The sequence below is a fragment of the Vipera ursinii genome (genome assembly GCF_947247035.1).
Source record: "Vipera ursinii genome assembly, chromosome: 5".
Lineage (NCBI taxonomy): Eukaryota > Metazoa > Chordata > Lepidosauria > Squamata > Viperidae > Vipera > Vipera ursinii.
The window spans coordinates 79,902,848-79,920,716 of NC_139518.1; the positions used below are offsets into that span (position 1 = coordinate 79,902,848).

The 17,869-nt window shown below is 47.8% G+C and overlaps 1 protein-coding gene across 1 annotated transcript in view; it reads left to right on the forward strand.

Moving 5' to 3' along the window:
• LOC310641572 (hexokinase HKDC1-like) overlaps nucleotides 1-17,869 on the forward strand; it is a 57,200-nt gene continuing 39,331 nt past the window's right edge. The window contains exon 1 of the mRNA XM_083364779.1: nucleotides 1-198. Coding sequence (XP_083220905.1) covers nucleotides 136-198 — 63 coding nt within the window. The 5' untranslated portion in view covers nucleotides 1-135. The remainder of the gene's footprint in view (nucleotides 199-17,869) is intronic.

Genomic DNA, 17,869 nt, shown 5'->3' on the forward strand with positions numbered 1-17,869 from the left:
GGCTTTACTTCAGCTCTGCTGCTCTGGAGACTCATCTGAGAAATGGCTGGGTGGTAGGATACTGCCGGCTACTCAGTATATTGAATCCAGCTTTGGCCTCAGGAACTTGCTGTAAACACCGAACTACTAGCAAACATGCTTGCAGTGCACCTTGTGGCTTTTTACTTTACAAAGCTGAAAGAAGATCAGATCAAAAAGGTAAGATCTGGTTGTGCTGGCTCTTTGGGGCAAAACAGGAGCGCCGCAGTCTGAGTCTATTGCTAACTAATGCTAGTAGAAAAAGGGAGAGAGGGAGGAACATTTTTAAAAAATTGTAACAGCTTTAATTGATTATCTTTATAATCCACCCGGCCTCGTTGCCAGTCTGGGTGGCTTACAGCTTGAATAAATAAACTAAACTAAGAATGGCAATGTATAGGTATTTTTTTTAAAAAAAAATGCTTGGTATGAGTTGTGCGTAAAATTGAGACGTATCAACTAAAAAGATCCCTGACGTAGAAGATGATTTAGTAACCTGACATTCTAGGACACCTTCATATTTGCTTGCTTATTTTTATTACTTATGAAAGAAGGTAAACCTTCAGCTAAGCACACCAAATTCGGTGTGCCACTTATAAAGCCACATCAAAATATACGCTTTTACTCTCAACTGAAACTTATTTTATCCATTTTATCCGTAAGCAAAATACAGCCAACAGCAGCGGCAGTTGTCATGAAGCTATGGTAGAACTGTCCCCAATGTTTTGTCCAATAAATATCTTTTTGTTTAATGTGGTTCGGTTCCTATGGACTACTTTTCACATCTTCATCAATTGGGGTAACGTTTTTAGTCTGATATTTAAATGAATCATCATTCCCCGAGATGAAAATAAAGTAAGAATGGGACAGACCAGTGAATCTCTTTCCATAGCTAAATGTGACAGCAATAAAACTGGAGGCCCTTTCATCAAATGCCCTTTAATTTTATTCAAAGAGGGGGAAGCTCTAAACTCCCTCTTTATGACCCTGTAATCCCATAATTATATAGGGACGCGGTGGCTCAGTGGGTTAGGACGCTGAGCTTGTCGATCAGAAGGTCGGCAGTTTGGCGGGTCGAATCCCGAGTGCTGCGTAACAGAGTGAGCGCCTGTTACTCGTCCCAGCTTCTGCCAACCTAGCAGTTCGAAAGCACGTAAAAAATGTAAGTAGAAAAATAGGGACCACTACGGTGGGAAGGTAACAGCGTTCCGTGCGCCTTTGGTGTCTAGTCATGCCGGCCACATGACCACGGAGACGTCCTCGGACAAACGCTGGCTCTTCGGCTTTGAAACGGAGATGAGCACCGGGCCCCTAGAGTCGGAAACGACTAGCACGCATGTGCGGGGGAACCTTTACCTTTACCTAATCCCATAATTAGGGGTAGAGTTGGGGCAACTGGATGGAGCCATGTGTTATTCCAACTTGTGATTTCTCCGATCTGTTCTTGCCCTTCAATAACTTATGGGCTTCTGCTCCTCTGCCTCCCCTACCCACCTCCCTTTATCTTTTACTCATGCAGACTTCCAAACTCTCATTAAGGAAGCACTGAAATGGAGCGATTCTACCACCTGCAAAAAAAACGAGTCAACCAATCAGTTGCAGGGGGCGGGGAGAATTCTTCACCAAAAGTTTATTTTTCCCCTAGTGTGGGTAGTTTTGCTAGTAAGCAGCTTTGATCACTTGGCTGCTTAATTTTTAATTAATAACGATTCCTGGGTTTTTCTACTATGGTAGCACTTGGTTCTGATGGTTTCCAGCTAAGCATTTTAAGGGCTCAAACATGACTTTGCTGACATCCTAGCAGAAAATGGATCCGAGACCCTTAAATTGGCCTCAGTCCCAGCGAACTGGAAGGTTGCCTACGATGCTAGTTCTTCAAGAGGGCCCCAGAAGAGATCCATACAGTTGGGCCAAGTAGGGAGAAGCAGAAAGCTGAGAGGAATAACTAAGCACATTATATACAGGAACCAACCTTACTGGTGAGAAATCAGCATGGGTTCTGCAAAAGTCATTCTTGCTTATCAAACGTCTGCAGCTTTATTATTATTATTTTTTTACTGTGTCAGCAGATGTGTGGATGACGCCAGTGGTGGGATTCAAATAGGTGAACAACCGGTTCTCTGTGTGGATGCCGCTTCTGGAAGTCCATTCTGGGCCTGGGCAACAAAAAATTAGCTATCGGCTCTGCCAAACTGGTGTGAACTGGCTGAATCCCAGCACTGGATGACACTGAATTTTTGAGAAGACTTTAAGAAAGTTCCTTATCTAAGCAGGCCTAGGGCACCTTGTTGATTTTTTTCCCCAGTCAAAAAGGAGAAGCAGAGTAGAAACAAATGACAATTTTTTTCAGTGGAAGTAAGTAAGAAGTGAAGTACCGTAGCCCTTGGTTCTCTCGGAGTGTGATTGCTTGCTTGCAGATGTTTCATTACCGGATGAGGTAACATCTTCTGTGCTAGCTAGAAAATGAAGAGAGATTAAAATAACATTCAGAGAGCACCAAGGACTCCTGAGTTTAGCTCTGAGCTACATAGGCCTGCTTTTCTATTGGTGAGATCTCTCAAAGGATCTGGCCTGGGGCCAGGGCTTTTTAACTGGTTCATAAAGGTTCTTCATTAGGCCCAAGTAGTAAATTGGCTGAGCTTGAAGATACAGTAGTACTAAACTATTTAAAAGTGATTATGAAGGGCTCTTAATGGCTCTCTAACCTGAGGGAATGATCAAATGGCAAATACTCTTCACTTTTTCTGAGAGTGAAGGAATATAACCTCACTTATACACGGGACCAATGAGGCTGAAAGGTCTGTAAAAGGTAAAGGTTCCCCCGCACATGCGTGCTAGTCGTTTCCGACTCTAGGGGCTCATCTCCGTTTCAAAGCCGAAGAGCCAGCGCTTGTCTGAGGACGTCTCCGTGGTCATGTGGCCGGCATGACTAGACGCCAAAGGCGCACGGAACGCTGTTACCTTCCCACCATAGTGGTCCCTATTTTTCTACTTGCATTTTTTACGTGCTTTCGAACTGCTAGGTTGGCAGAAGCTGGGACGAGTAACAGGCGCTCACTCTGTTACGCGGCACTCGGGATTCGACCCGCCAAACTGCCGACCTTCTGATCGACAAGCTCAGCTTGTCTGTATCTACCAGGAAAAAGATTACGTGGCCATAGTGAGCGATGGAGGGTGTAGACGTAGTGTGCAGTGTCTGTGAAAAGGTCAGTCCCTTGCTAGGGATCAATACGAAAATAACTGGAAAGAATATCGTCTTCAGTGTAATGATCTTACACAAATCTACAGTACATTCACATCTGAAATACTGTTCTGGTACAATTCTAGTCCCCACATTTAAATAGAGAATACAACAGAGCTGAGCAAAGGGTAATCAGAATGATTAAGAGGCTTGAGCAATTTCCTCATGAGTAAAAGGTAGACCAGGGGTCTTCAAACTCGGCCCTTTTATGACTCATGGACTTCAACTCCCAGAATTCCTCAGCCAGCATGCCTGGCTGAGAAATTCTGGGAGTTGAAGTCCATGAGTCATAAAAGGGCCGAGTTTGAAGACCTCTGAGGTAGACTATTTGGGATTCTTTCAGATGAGGAAAAAAAGGAAACTGATGGGAGACAATTGAGATACTGTGCATCTGGTAAAGCTGACTGGGGAGGGATTTAACATAGAAGTTCTTCACACGGTATGGAAGTTGGAGTTAGTCAGATGGCTTAAAAAAAGAGATTGGAAACTTTTGTGGAAGACGAGTTTATCTTTAGACTCGACGTTGCCAACAAGTGGGAACAGCATAGCTGCACATACTAGGTGTGGAGAACGGTGGCAGGAGAGGACCGTATTCTTCATCTTCTGCTAATGAGCACCCCAGAAGCTTATAATGGCCACTGTGAGAAACAAAGTAAGATAAATCTTGGCTTGACCCAGCAGGTTTTCCTTAAGTCCTTGAAACATACTTCAGCCAGAATATTTAGGATATACCTGCATACTTAGGAAATAGCCCACAATACTCACAACAACCCAAAGAAAAAAAGCTTACATTAATAAGTAGATAAACTAAATAAATTCAATGAGGTCAGATTGTTCACCTGTTTTATTGTCCAGAAGATCTTGATTCCATGTTTGAGAAGGTCCACTAGAAGAAAATCTCTTCTGGGCCTCCTTCTATGTAGGTGAGCTTAAGATGGGTTCTCTAGGGCAGTGGTCCCTAACATTCCCAGATCCACAGACCGGCAGCAGGGGGGAGGGGATGGTTTCATGTGGCACAACCTAATCCTGCGCATGCGTAAATGGAGCTTTGCGCTCTCACCGGCTTGTGTGGTCTGGTTCCCAATGGGCAGTGGCCCAGTACTGGTCTCCAAATTGGGGGTTGGGGACCCCTGGTCTGGGGGACAATTTTATTAACCCCACCTCCAGCAGCTGGGATAACTGGCAGTCACTATTGTAATTTAATGTTCCATAGCAGGGGTCTTCAAACTTGGCCCTTTTATGACTTATGGACTTCAACTCACAGAATTCCTCAGTCAGCATGCTTGGCTGAGGAATTCTAGGAGTTGAAGTCCACAAGCCATAAAAGAGCCAAGTTGAAGACCCCTGTTCCATAGTGTGCCAATCTGCACTTCAGCAGAGTTATTGGAAGACATCCAACAATGTCTCTAAACCAAAAACCAGAATGTGAATCTTAGTGTGGCTGGACACCTTGTGCATAAAGCAAATTTCCCAACCTATTGCTTTCCAGATGCGGAGCTGAAACCTCCAAGCCAGTATGGACCATTGCTGGCCAATCTGGGGCTTCTTTTCACAGCCCACCTAAGATATTCTCCTGTCCCAAATCTATATCAGACGTACCACATGAATCTAGCTCCAATCTTTAGAATGCGGGATAGCAGCCTTCATTTTAGCATCTTTTCTTTTTAACCTGAATGTATCTGTAGCTCAAACATTATCAGTTAGTCATACAGAATTTTATGTATTATGATTAATAACCTAGAGATGCGAACTGGCTCTAGGAAAATTAAGGTATTTCAGTTCTTTCCTTCCCTGTTTAGAATTTGCTTTGTTCCGAAGATGGCTACTCACACTGAAGAGAAATTTTGCAAATGCCCTTTCCCAGTAGCTGGGGAACAAAGATGCTGCTGTAGAAGCATAATGAAGCTTGTCATTCATAACAGTGAGCAACAAAAGAACACTGTTGGGGCCAATGTTTTCTATAATATAGAAGCCAGGTCATCCTCTTCTTTGACCCCAATAAAGTTTATGAAGATGTCCGAGTTGATTCTCTTCCAAATTCTTTCCAGGATTTTGTAAAGCTTGACAGAACTATGCACGTTAATACAGTTAACCGAACCTGGAGCCTACTCTTTATTTCATAGAATAAATCATTTCATATTATTTGGAAACCTAGATATTTTGTACCACTTCAGCAAATGTTTTTCTTCTGAAGTTAATTTTAATCAGTGAAAGTGATGTGTGTGGACAAAGAATTAGACCTCCACCTTCCATTTCACCATGGCTCTAACTGGAATCAACCCCTCTTAATTCTGAAAAACAAAACAAAACCACAATCTGATTTCTGGAGAAAAATCCGTATGTGGACACTCACACCTAAGCCTTGACCCATTTCCCAACAGGTTTTGCTTGCTCCTCAGCTCATCGTTATTATTAGTATTATTGTTAGCTTTGTTAGTTAGCGACATTCTTATACTCCAAGACAGCCAAGTCCACCTTCTCCCCAGTGGTGGGACATGTCAAACTCAAGGCCCGGGGGCCGAATCCGGCCCGCGAAGTGGTTTCATGCGGCCCGCGAAGCCATCCTGGAAACAGTGAGGAAACGGCCCCCACTGCCTTGGCCCTGGCCCAGAGACCCTCCTTCTGCCAGAGACCCTCTGATCTGTCCCACTCCTGCCCGGGTCCCCATAGGCACCCTTGATGCGAACGATGTAGAGCTGGCCACGCCCACCCAGTAGGCCACACACACTCTAGCCACGCCCAACAAAGTAGGCCACACCCACCCAGGCCACACTCACCCAGCCCCCTGAGGGCAACCGCAATGCTGATGCGGCCCGAGTTTGACACCCCTGAAATATGTGAACAACCGGTTCTCTGGGTGGATGCCATTTCTGGAAGTCCATTCTGGGCCTGGGCAACAAAAAAATTAGCTACCGGTTCTGCCAAAGTGGTGCGAACCGGCTGAATCCCACCACTGCTTTTCCCCCTTCCAAATCCCTGTTATAAAAGTTAGAACCTCTTCTTTCTGTTATTTGCTCTTGGGATTGGTTCAGTTTTTCTAGTGGATTCATCTCTGCTGCCATTTCAAGTTTGTCCTTAAAAACCACTCCCTCACAAAACTTTCTTGGCCAGGACAAAGGGGATTAAGGATAAATTCAAGATCGCAGTCTTAAGCTTCTGTTCTGGGAAAATCAACAGACCAGTTCACAACTCTATGGGTAATGTGTAAACTCTGGTATGTGTACAAAGTTTAAGTATTCTGTGAGCGTGGCTAACAAAAACTACAAGTCTGTAGGTAATGTGTAAACTGCTACGTGTAGAAAGTTTAAGTATTGCATATTATGAGCATTGCTAACAAAGACTACAAGCTGCTGAAAAGAACTCACTATACATACCTGGTAATCTCTTTCTTTGGTTAGTAGAAGAGAACAAAGATATCTCTTCATAGTTTCTAAAACCTAAAAGCTTCTGAAAACAGAAGCTCCAAATCAACTAATTTTCTTTTTTTAATTTAGAGATAGCTGGTTAGTCATGTAATAGCTAAGTAAAGCTACGTCAGGGACTTTTCGGTTTGAATCAACCATGAAATCACTCAGTGGCCTTTTTGCAAAGTATTCTTTCTCAGATGGTCTCATTGTCTGCTTTAGAAGGGGAAAGGGGGGAGGACACCATAGATTCGATACCGTTATTTTATTGGAAGTGTTATAAAGATTATAATGAGGTAATGCCTGTGAAGTCCCTGCAACACAGAAGAACACTCAAACGTTTCTTCCTGGGAAGAAACCGTGAACTGAAGATGGTTCTGCCTAAAACATTTGGAACATCACTTGAACTCTATTGACATTGACAAAATTACCATCAGTCAGTTGCTAAAGGCACCTTTTGGAATAACATTTCCTGCAACAGTACCTTTAACACCATCAAACAACATCTGTCTATCCTGGGTCCTTACAAGAGCCAGAAAAGCCAATTGCATTAGATTAGATTAGATTAGATTAGATTAGATTAGATTAGATTAGATTAGATTAGATTAGATTAGATTAGATTAGATTAGATTAGATTATTATTATTAGATTTATATACCGCCCTTTCCCAAAGGACTCAGGGCAGTTTACAGGGCATTATAAAATCATACCAATACAAAATACAAAGTTAAAAGACAAATAAAAGATTAAATTATCCCTGAAAATAAAACCCCAGTTAAAATTCTCAGCCTAGGCCAGAGAGCTCAAAGAGCCAAGTCTTCAGGTCTTGGCGGAATGAACGTAGGTCAGGGTTAGTCCTGAGCTCCATGGGCAGCTGGTTCCAGAGGGCAGGCACACCCACAGAAAAGGCTCTCCCCCTGGGTGTTATCCGCCGGCAATCTTTTACTGGCGGCACCCTGAGAAGACCCTCCCTCTGCGAGTGCACTGGACGAAGGGAACTTGATGCTGGCAGCAGGTGTTCCCTCAGATATCCCGGACCCAAGCTATTTAGGGCTTTATAGGTCATCACCAGCACCTTGAATCTCACCCGGAGGGCAACCGGAAGCCAATGCAGCTCACAGAGTAGAGGTGTTACATGGGAGTATCGGGAAACCCCCATCACAACTCGTGTGGCCGCATTCTGCACCAGTTGAAGCCTCCGAGTGGTCCTCAAGGGCAGCCCCATGTAGAGAGCATTGCAGCAGTCTAAACGGGAGGTCACAAGTGCATGAGTGACTGTGCGTAGGGCATCTCGGTCCAGGTAGGGTTGCAACTGGCGCACCAGGCGAACCTGGGCAAAAGCTCCTCTGGTCACGGCTCCTATATGATCTTCAAAATTGAGCTGTGAGTCCAGGAGGACGCCCAAGTTGCGAGCCCTATCATTTATTTATTTATTTATTTATTTATTTATTTTATTTTATTAAATTTATATACCGCCCTATTCCCTGAGGACTCAGGGCGGTTTACAGGAAATTAAAAAATCCCCCATACAAAAGTTAAAAAACCAAATTAAAAAATATTAAATTGAACCCTGTATACTTAAAACCCCAATTAAAAAATTTCTCCTCAGCCTGGGCCTGAGAGCTCAAAGAGCCAGGTCTTCAGGCCCCGGCGGAATGATCGGAGGTCGGGGGCAGTCCTCAGCTCCACCGGCAGCTGGTTCCAGAGGGCAGGCGCTCCCACTGAGAAGGCCCTATCCCTGGGTGTCACCCGCCGGCAATCTCACCGGCGGCACCCTGAGCAGACCCTCCCTGTGGGAGCGCACTGGGCGAAGGGCGTTTGATGCCGGCAGCAGGTGTTCCCTCAAATAGTCCGGACCCAGGCCATGTAGGGCTTTATAGGTAATAACCAGCACCTTGAATTTCACCCGGAGGGCAACCGGAAGCCAATGCAGCTCGCGGAGTAGAGGTGTTACATGGGAGTATCGGGAGACCCCCATTACAACTCGCGCGGCCGCATTCTGCACCAGTTGAAGCCTCTGAGTGGTCTTCAAGGGCAGCCCCATGTAGAGAGCATTACAGTAGTCCAAACGGGAGGTAACAAGCGCATGAGTAACTGTGCGTAGGGCGTCTCGGTCCAGATAGGGACGCAACTGGCGCACCAGGCGAACCTGTGCAAAAGCCCCCCTGGTCACGGCTCCTATGTGGTCTTCAAAATTGAGCCGTGAGTCCAGGAGGACGCCCAGGTTGCGAGCCCTATCAACGGGGGGTAACACCTCACCCCCCATCGTTAGAGGTGGAATAAGTTGGTTAACCCGAGATGCCGATATGCACAGCCACTCAGTCTTGGCGGGATTGAGACGAAGCCTGTTTCTCCCCATCCAGACCTGAACCGCCTCCAGGCACCGGGACATCACGGAGAGGGCATCGCTGGGTTGGTTCGGGGTGGAAAGAAAAAGTTGGGTATCATCAGCGTACTGGTGATACCCCACCCCGAAACCACGAATGATCTCGCCCAGCGGCTTCATATAGATGTTGAACAGGAGAGGCGAGAGGACCGACCCCTGAGCGACTCCACAAATGAGAGACCTCGGGGAGGATCTCTGCCCTCCTGTCAACACCGACTGCGAGCAGCCCTGGAGGTAGGAGGAGAACCACCGTAGAACGGTGCCTCCCACTCCCAACCCCCTGAGACGCCGCAGCAGGATACCATGGTCGATGGTATCGAAAGCCGCTGAGAGATCTAATAGGACCAGGACAGAGGAGCAACCCCTGTCCCTAGCCCTCCAGAGATCATTCACCAGCGCGACCAATGCCGTCTCCGTGCTGTGTCCAGGCCTGAAGCCCGATTGGTACGGGTCCAGATAATCAGTTTCCTCCAGGAACAGAGGGAGCTGATGCGCCACCACACTCTCAACAACCTTCGCCAGAAAGCGAAGGTTGGAGACTGGACGATAGTTGTTTAAAACAGCCGGGTCCAAAGCAGGCTTATTGAGAAGGGGCCTCACCACCATCTCCTTCAAGGCGGCAGGGAAGACACCCTCCTTCAAAGAAGCAGTTATTACTGCATGGAACCAGCCTCGTGTTCCCTCCCGAGCCGCATAAGCTAGCCAGGAGGGGCACGGATCCAACAAACAGGTGGTGGTGCTCAGTCTCCCCATGATCCTGTCCACATCATCAGGGGAAACAGGGTTGAACTCAGTCCAGATAACGTGCTCAAGACCGCCTGATTCCTCCACGTCAGACTCTGCCCAGTCAGAGTCCAGACTGGTCCGGATCCGAGCAATTTTGTCCGCCAGATGATGACTAAACTCCTCGGCTCGTCCCTGCAAGGGATCCTCTCTCACCTCCTGGTTAAGGAGGGAGCGAGTCACCCTAAACAGGGCGGCCGGGCGATTATCTGCAGACGCGACAAGGGCGGCAAAGTAGTTAGACTTCGCCGTCCTTATCGCCGCAAGATAAGACCTTATAAAGGTTCTTAACTGCAATCGGTCGGATTCGGATCGGCTGGATCTCCAACCGCTCTCTAGACCTCGTCTCTGACGCTTCATCTCCCGGAGCTCCACAGAGAACCATGGGGCCCAGCGGGATCTGCGCCGGGTCAGAGGTCACATGGGTACAACGCAGTCAAGTGCCCTGGTGGCAGCCGTTTCCCAGGCCTCCACCAGAGCATCGACTGGGCTGTGGGTAAGGGTGATAGGTATAGGCCCAAGCGCCCTCTGGAACTGATCCGGGTCCATTAGGCGCCTGGGGCGGAACCACCTGGACGGTTCCGCCGCCCAGCGGCGGGGGGTGGCATGATGGAAAACCAGCCTCAGGAGGTGGTGATCTGACCATGACAGAGGGGTGATGGACGGGGAACCCCCTCCCAGATCATCCAACCACTGTCCAGACAGGAACACCAGGTCGAGAGTATGATCCCCCTCATGAGTCGGGCCCTCAATAACCTGGGTCAGGCCCATGGCTGTCATGGAAGCCATGAACTCCCGAGCTAACTCCGACGACCCTCCCAGTGACGGCAGGTTGAAGTCACCCAGGACTATAAGCCTTGGGAACTCCACTGCCAACCCTGAGAGGGCGTCGAGCAGCTCAGGCAGGGCTGTTGCCACACAGCTGGGCGCCAGGTATGTAAGCAACAAGCCCAACTGAACCCGAGGACCACATCTCAAGAGGAGGGATTCACTCCCGGCCATCTGGACAATGGTGGCCTCCCGGGGACACAGAGTCTCCCGAATAACCACTGCCACTCCACCACCCCTGCCCTGAGCCCGCGGCTGGTGCAGCACCCGGAAACCCGGCGGGCATAACTCGGTGAGAGGCACCCCTCCCTCCGAGCCCAGCCAAGTTTCCGTGATGCACTCTAGATCCGCACATTCCTCCTCGATCAGGTCACGGATGAGGGGAGCTTTGTTGACTACGGATCTAGCGTTAAAATAGACCAACCTGAGCTCAGGGGCCTGATCACCCTCATCCCCGGGTAAGAGGGTGCTAACCGGAGGGTCGGAGCGCGCCACCGCTCGGAGATAGCGGGGGCGCGATCCCAGGTGTTGATATGGCCCTCCGCGCAAACACCTGCTGCCTTTCCCTATCGCCGTGGGGATTTGAAGCCCCACCCCCACATTCCCAGAACCAGCTGCCACCTCCCCCGACCCCGTCCCGCCGGGACCTCTAACAGGTCCCGACTGAGTGCCGGTTAAAGATTCCCTCCCTCCCCTCCCCTCCCTCCCCCTCCCTAACCTTTTAAAATAACCGGCTAAAAATTTTATCAGGGGCCTCTTAGTACGTCTCCACTCGAGGCCCCTAGTTAAGCCCAGCCACCTCTCGGAGCCCCAGCAATTGGGTCCGTCATCAAGGGGAATGTTAGAAAAGAAGGCTGGTCGTATCCAGGAGGGAGAAACCCCTCTAAGGGCGCACAAGTCCGATCCAGAGTATTGTAAACGAGCCATGAGATGGAACTGTCTATATGAGCCATTGTTCACAAATGGGGTCAGAAGTTATTAAGCTGATGGGATGTTAGTTCAGATGTAAAGAACATTAAGTCCAGAACATGTCTTCATCCAGCAGTCTGCCAATCCGGCTCTGCTCTCACCTGAGCCGGTCCAGACAAGAGCTCATGACTGTCCTCTCACCTAGCCATGAAATCCAGCCTGGGATGGATAGGGGCAGCGTTGCTGGGGAAGCAAAAGTCCACCTTGCTAGTCTCTCACACCAGCAGGGGATTCATAGCCAGTCCAGAGCCACCCTCTCACCACGGCCTGTCCTAGACTCCTTCCGGAACATCATAGGGAGGTCACGGGAACAGGAGAAAAAATGTCCCAAATCCTGTTCCAGCATCCAGTCCATCTTAGAAAGTAGCAAGCAGACCATCCAGCACACAAATCCATTTCTAGGGCTGCAGGGAGCTCAGTTATAAATGTCAGATGCTCAGGTTCAAGCAGCCAAATCTCCATCATCCTCTGAGAAAAAGGAGACAAAAAAGTCTCTCCCATAGCCTCCACGCCGAGACGGGAATCCGCAGCCATTTTATAAGCGGAAAGGCCAGGAGCAACAGACAGGAACAGAGAGATCCACACGGCTGCAGACGGCGCCCTCCAACCGAGTTCAGGCGCCTGATGATCCATCCAGAGGTCCGCAGTAGGATCCTAGGCTGCCGAAGTCATCTCAATCTGAAAAGCTTCCACAACACCCGAGGAAGGGAGAGCGAGCAATCAGCACAGCGCCTAACAGCTGATCCTGAGCACCAGCTGATCAGCGGCAAGCTACAGGCCGCCCGGCTGCTGCCGCTGCCGCTTCTACTTCTCTAGGGGGGGGGGAAAGGCTCCACACCGCGAAACGGTGCTAGCCTGTTGTTCTTACACCCCCCCTCCGAATATGCCCTTCGGCTGGGCTTTCGTGAACCTCACCAGTCCCCATTGTGTAGGCTCACCGCAGAGCTCAACGAACGCCGCCTGTGGTCGCCGCCATCTTGGGCAAAAAAAAAAAAACGGGGGGTAACACCTCACCCCCCATCATTAAAGGTGGAATAGTTTGGTTAGCCCGGGATGCCGATACGCAAAGCCACTCAGTCTTGGCAGGATTGAGACGAAGCCTGTTTCTCCCCATCCAGACCTGGACCGCCTCCAGGCAACGGGACATCACGGCGAGGGCATCGCTGGGTTGGTTCGGGGTGGAGAGAAAAAGTTGGGTATCATCAGCGTACTGATGATACCCTACCACGAAACCACGAATGACCTCGCCCAGCGGCTTCATATAGATGTTGAACAGGAGGGGCGAGAGAACCGACCCCTGAGGGACTCCACAAGTGAAAGATTAGATTAGATTAGATTAGATTAGATTAGATTAGATTACATTAGATTAGATTAGATTAGATTAGATTAGATTAGATTAGCTTGCATTAACAAAGGGATAAAATCAAGATCACATGAAGTATTAGCGCCATTTCATAAAGTCTTACTAAGAGCACACCTGGAATACTGCATCCAGTTTTGGTCACCATATTATTAAAAAAATGTTGAGACTCTCGAAAGAGAGCAGAAAAGAGCAACAGATGATTAGGAGGCTGGAGGCTAAAACACGTGAGGAACATTTGCAGGAATTAGATTTGTCTAGTGAAAAGAAGGACTGGGGTGACGTGATAGCAGTCTCCCAATATTGGAGGGGCTGCCACAAAGAAGGGGGGAGGGGTGTCAACCTATTTTCCAAAGCAACAGAAGGCAAGACAAGAAACAATGGATGGAAACTAATCAAGGAAAGAAGCATCCCAGGACTAAGGAGAAATTTCCTACCAGCGAGGACAATTAACCAGTGGAATGGCTTGCCTTCAGAAGTTGTGGACACTTCATCACTGGAGGCTTTTAAGAAGAGACTGGACAGCCACTTATCTGGAATGTTGTAGGCCAGGGGTGTCAAACTGCTGGCCCACAGGCTGGATGCGTCACAAAGAAGCCACGCCCACCCTATTGCTGCCAATGGCAAAACAGTCCCGATACATTGCGCAACGTCACATGACGTCGCGAGTTTGACATGTCTAGTAGTGTTGTGATTCAGGGTCAGCCTGTGGGTTCGGCAGTTGGGTCGGACGACTCAGAGGAGGAGCGGGGTGTTGAAGACCTTGCTGAGGGGGTTGAAGATCTTGCTGATGATAGCCCTCAGCCAGGCCCCTCCCACGGAGACCCAGCTGTGTGAGCCTGACAGTGTGGATGAAGATGACCCACAGCTGGTCCTGTTCAAGGACGCCCGACGCAGGAGGCAGTCAATTAGGAGTAAACAGAGGAAGGCAATGGGGCTTCTCGGAAGGAGGCAGAGAGAAGCCATGCCCTGAACTCTATATAAGGGGAATGTGTGGGAGGGCTGGTTTGCTGAAGGCAACCGCTCGGATAGTTCATGTTTCTTAAAGCTCCTGTTTCTTGGTTTGTCTTGTTCCATTTGTTTTTGTAGTAATAAATTTGGCAGGCGTAATTCCAGCCTCTTGCCTTCTTGTAAAAGGGGTTGTCCCTGCCTTTTCTGCAGGGCCAGTAGCAGGCTGGTACAGAACAGGTATAGGGTCTCCTGCTTGAGCAGGAAGTTGGACTAGAAGGCCTCTGAGGTCCCTTCCAACTCTGTTATTCTATATTCAAAGGACTTGATAGGAGGATAAAAATGCCAAATCCAGTCTAAACATCTGGCTTTGTGTTGTATAATAATAATATACTTTCCCATTGTTTACATGCCTCCTCCTAGGAAATACAATTCCCCTGAAATACATGTAGCCATCAAGGCAAACATGGTGAATTTATATGTCCATGTTTTAAAACACAGGCAGTCTTCGATTTACATCCACATTGAGCCCAAAATTTCTATTGGTAAGTTAGATATTTGTGAAATGAGTTTTGCCCCTTTTTGTGATTGTTCTCGCCACAGTTGTTAAGTGAATCACTGCAATTCTTAAGTTAGTACACGGTTGTTAAGTGAGTCTGGTTCCCTCACTGACTTTGCTTGTCAGGTGGCAAAAGGTGATCACAAGACCCCTGGGACGCTGCGACTGTCATAAATACGAGTCAGTTGCTAAGTGTCTGAATTTTGATCGCGTGACCTTGGGGATGCTGCAGTGGTCATAAGTGTGAAAACTGGTCACTTTTTTCAGTGCTGTTGTAATTTCAAACAGTCACTAAATGAAGTTTGGAAAGTCGAGGATTTCCTGCATAAGTGCTCCACAAAAATCAAATAAATCATAATAACTGTTTTCAATGCAGAAAACAGTTGGGCCAACTGATAAGAACAGCTTTGTTTTAAAGGTTTACTTCGCCAGGTTCCCAGTTTTTAATAAAACTGGAAATGGAAGGCATGAAAATGTGCTCACATCACTTTTCCTTAATCTGATTTCCCAGGAAGGATCAAAGGATTGAAGGCTCTCCCTGCAAAAAGACAATACAAATGTTAGACTCAAGTGTATTGTACCAGCTTCTTCCTATCTTATAAGTAGAAGGTATGAGAGGTCACGGCTCTGACTCAGTGTGTGCATAAAACCAGATTGTAAAAGTAAGCTGGGTGCAACAGAACTGATTCAGATAACTCATCCAGATCTGCAAAGTTTCATCTGATTCCCAGAAACTCAAAAAGTAAGGTTTTACATTTAGGCAAGGAAAACCAAATGCACAGGTACAGATTAGGTGCAACCTGGGTCAACAGCAGTAACTGCGAGAGGGACCTTGAAGTCCTAGTGGACAGTCATTTAAATATGAGCCAGCAGTGTGAGGCAGCCGCCCCAAAAGCCAATGCAATCATAGGCTGTATTAACAGAGAGATAGAATCAGAATCATGTGAACTATTAGTGCTGCTATATGTTTATTGGACTTATATACCGCCCTTCTCCCGTAGGACTCAGGGCGGTTCACAAGGAATTTAAAATAACAATACAAATTACAAAAGTTAAGAACAATTAAAATAATTAAATTTAGTCCTTGAATGAAATAAAACCCCTGTTAAACTCCAATTAAAACCCAATTAAAATAAAATTACAATTAAAATTCTCAGTCCTGGCCAGAAAGCTCAAAGAGCCAGGTCTTCAGGTCCTGGTGGAATGAACAAAGGTCAGGGGCAGTCCTGAGCTCTACAGGCAGCTGGTTCCAAAGGGCAGGCGCACCCACAGAGAAGGCCCTCCCCCTGGGTGTTACCCGCCGGCAATCTTTTGCCGGCGGTATATAAAGCCTTAGCGAGACCACCCTTAGATTATTGCATCCAGCTTTGGTCTCCATGTTATAAAAAGATGTTGCTTCTCTGGAAAGAGTACAGAGAAAAGCATCAAAAGATGGTTAGAGGACTGGAGGCTAAAACATATGAAGAACAGTTGCCGGAATTGAGTCTGTCTAGTCTAGTGAAAAGAAGGACTAGGGGTGAGATGATAGCAGTATTCCAATATCTCAGGGGCTGCCACAAAGAAGAGGGAGTCAAGCTATTCTCCAAAGCACCTGAAAGCAGGACAAGAAGCAACGGATGGAAACTAGTCAAGGAGAGAAGCAACCTAGAACTAAGGAGAAATTTCATGACAGTGAGAAAAATTAATCAATGGAACGGCTTGCCTCCAGATGTTGTGGGTGGAGGTTTTTAAGAAGAGATTGGACAGCCATTTGTCCATAATGATATAAGGCCGTGGTGGCGAGCCTATGGCACGTGTGCCACAGGTGGCACGCAGAGCCCTCTTTGTGTGCGCGTGCGCCATTGCCTCAGTCCTAGGCCTTCAGCTGGGTTTTATAAAACCTTTTTGCTTTAGGCCTCTGCCGCCATGTGCAAAAAAAAGAGGTTCAATCAATCAATCAATTTCAACTTCTCGAGAAAAAAAGGATCTTGCAAAGTTGGAATTGACTGATTGAACTTTTTAGTCCCACCCAGTCTGCCGTTACCACCGCAGCCACGCTCACCCAATGGGCCGCACCCACCCAATGGGCCACGGCCACCTGGCACCTGATGGTGCATAAGTGGGTTTTGGGTTGCAGCTTGGGCACTCAGTCTCTAAAAGATTCGCCATCACTGATATAAGGTCTCCTGCTTGACTAGAAGACTTCCAAGGCCTCTCCCAACTCTGTTATTCTGTCATTCTACCTCGGGGGGGGGGGCTCAAAAAAAAAAGCCATGTGGTCTATGGGCATTTTCCCAATAAAAGGCAAGATCTTTTCTAATAGGGCCCCTCCTTAATTTCTAACAATCATTCTCTCCCTCCCTTTCTCCCTGTGTAAGCACTTTAAATCCTTACTATTTGGCTTCAAAAGTAATGACACTGGATAAAATCATCCCAAATGCAGTGTGAATGAAAGTGATTGGCTGCATAGCAGACCTCTATTTATGAAATATCCAGGTAGATGAATTTCTAGGGACACCCTACATTGTTTCCCCAATCCATCTTCTTTCCAAATATATTTGCAACCTCAGAGGCATTTCTCAGTAACGGGCAGTTTTAAGTTAGCTTTTTGACTTGATGGGTGCTCCGTGTTCCAAGTTCAGGGTAGGTGTGCTGCAGCTGTGGACAACATCTAACCTGCAATATCTGGAGGGCTACAGTTTCCACACTCTGGCACATAAACTTGCAGCATTCTCTCACTAAGATCGAACCAAACAAATTCCTTGATGGGTAGCCCAGAATAAGTATGCCACAAACTCTAAAACAGAGGTTGCCAACATTTTTCGGTTGGTGGACCGGAGGGAAAGGGAGGGGAAAGCATTTTACATGCTCGTGCGTGGTGCATGGGGCTGCAAGCACATGCGTGACGCAAACAGGGCGAGGCTAGCGCTTGCGTGATACTCGCTAGCCCTGCCCCATTCTTACGTGGCACAGCGCCCTGTTTCTGCCCATTTTTGCATCCCGAGGCATGGCGGCATCCCGTTTTTGTGCCCCAAGGCGCAGTGTCCTGTTTTCACACCCTGCAGCTGCGGCGCTAGCACGAGTGTGTGTGTGTGGGTGCACACACGTGCGTGCACTGGCCAGCCTGTCCTGCGGCCTGGTGGCCAGTAGGTCACGGCCCACTACTATTCTGTACCAGCCTACTACCGGCCCTGCAGAAAAGCCAGGGACAACCCCTTTACAAAATGGCAAGAGGCTGGAACTAAGCCTGCCAAATTTATTGACATAAAACAGAGCAAAACAAGACACGAATCATGAAACAGGAGCTATTCAAATGGTTCCCTTCAGCAAACCAGCCCTCCCACACATTCCCCTTTTAAATGTGGCTTCTCTCTGCCTCCTTCCGAGGTGCCCC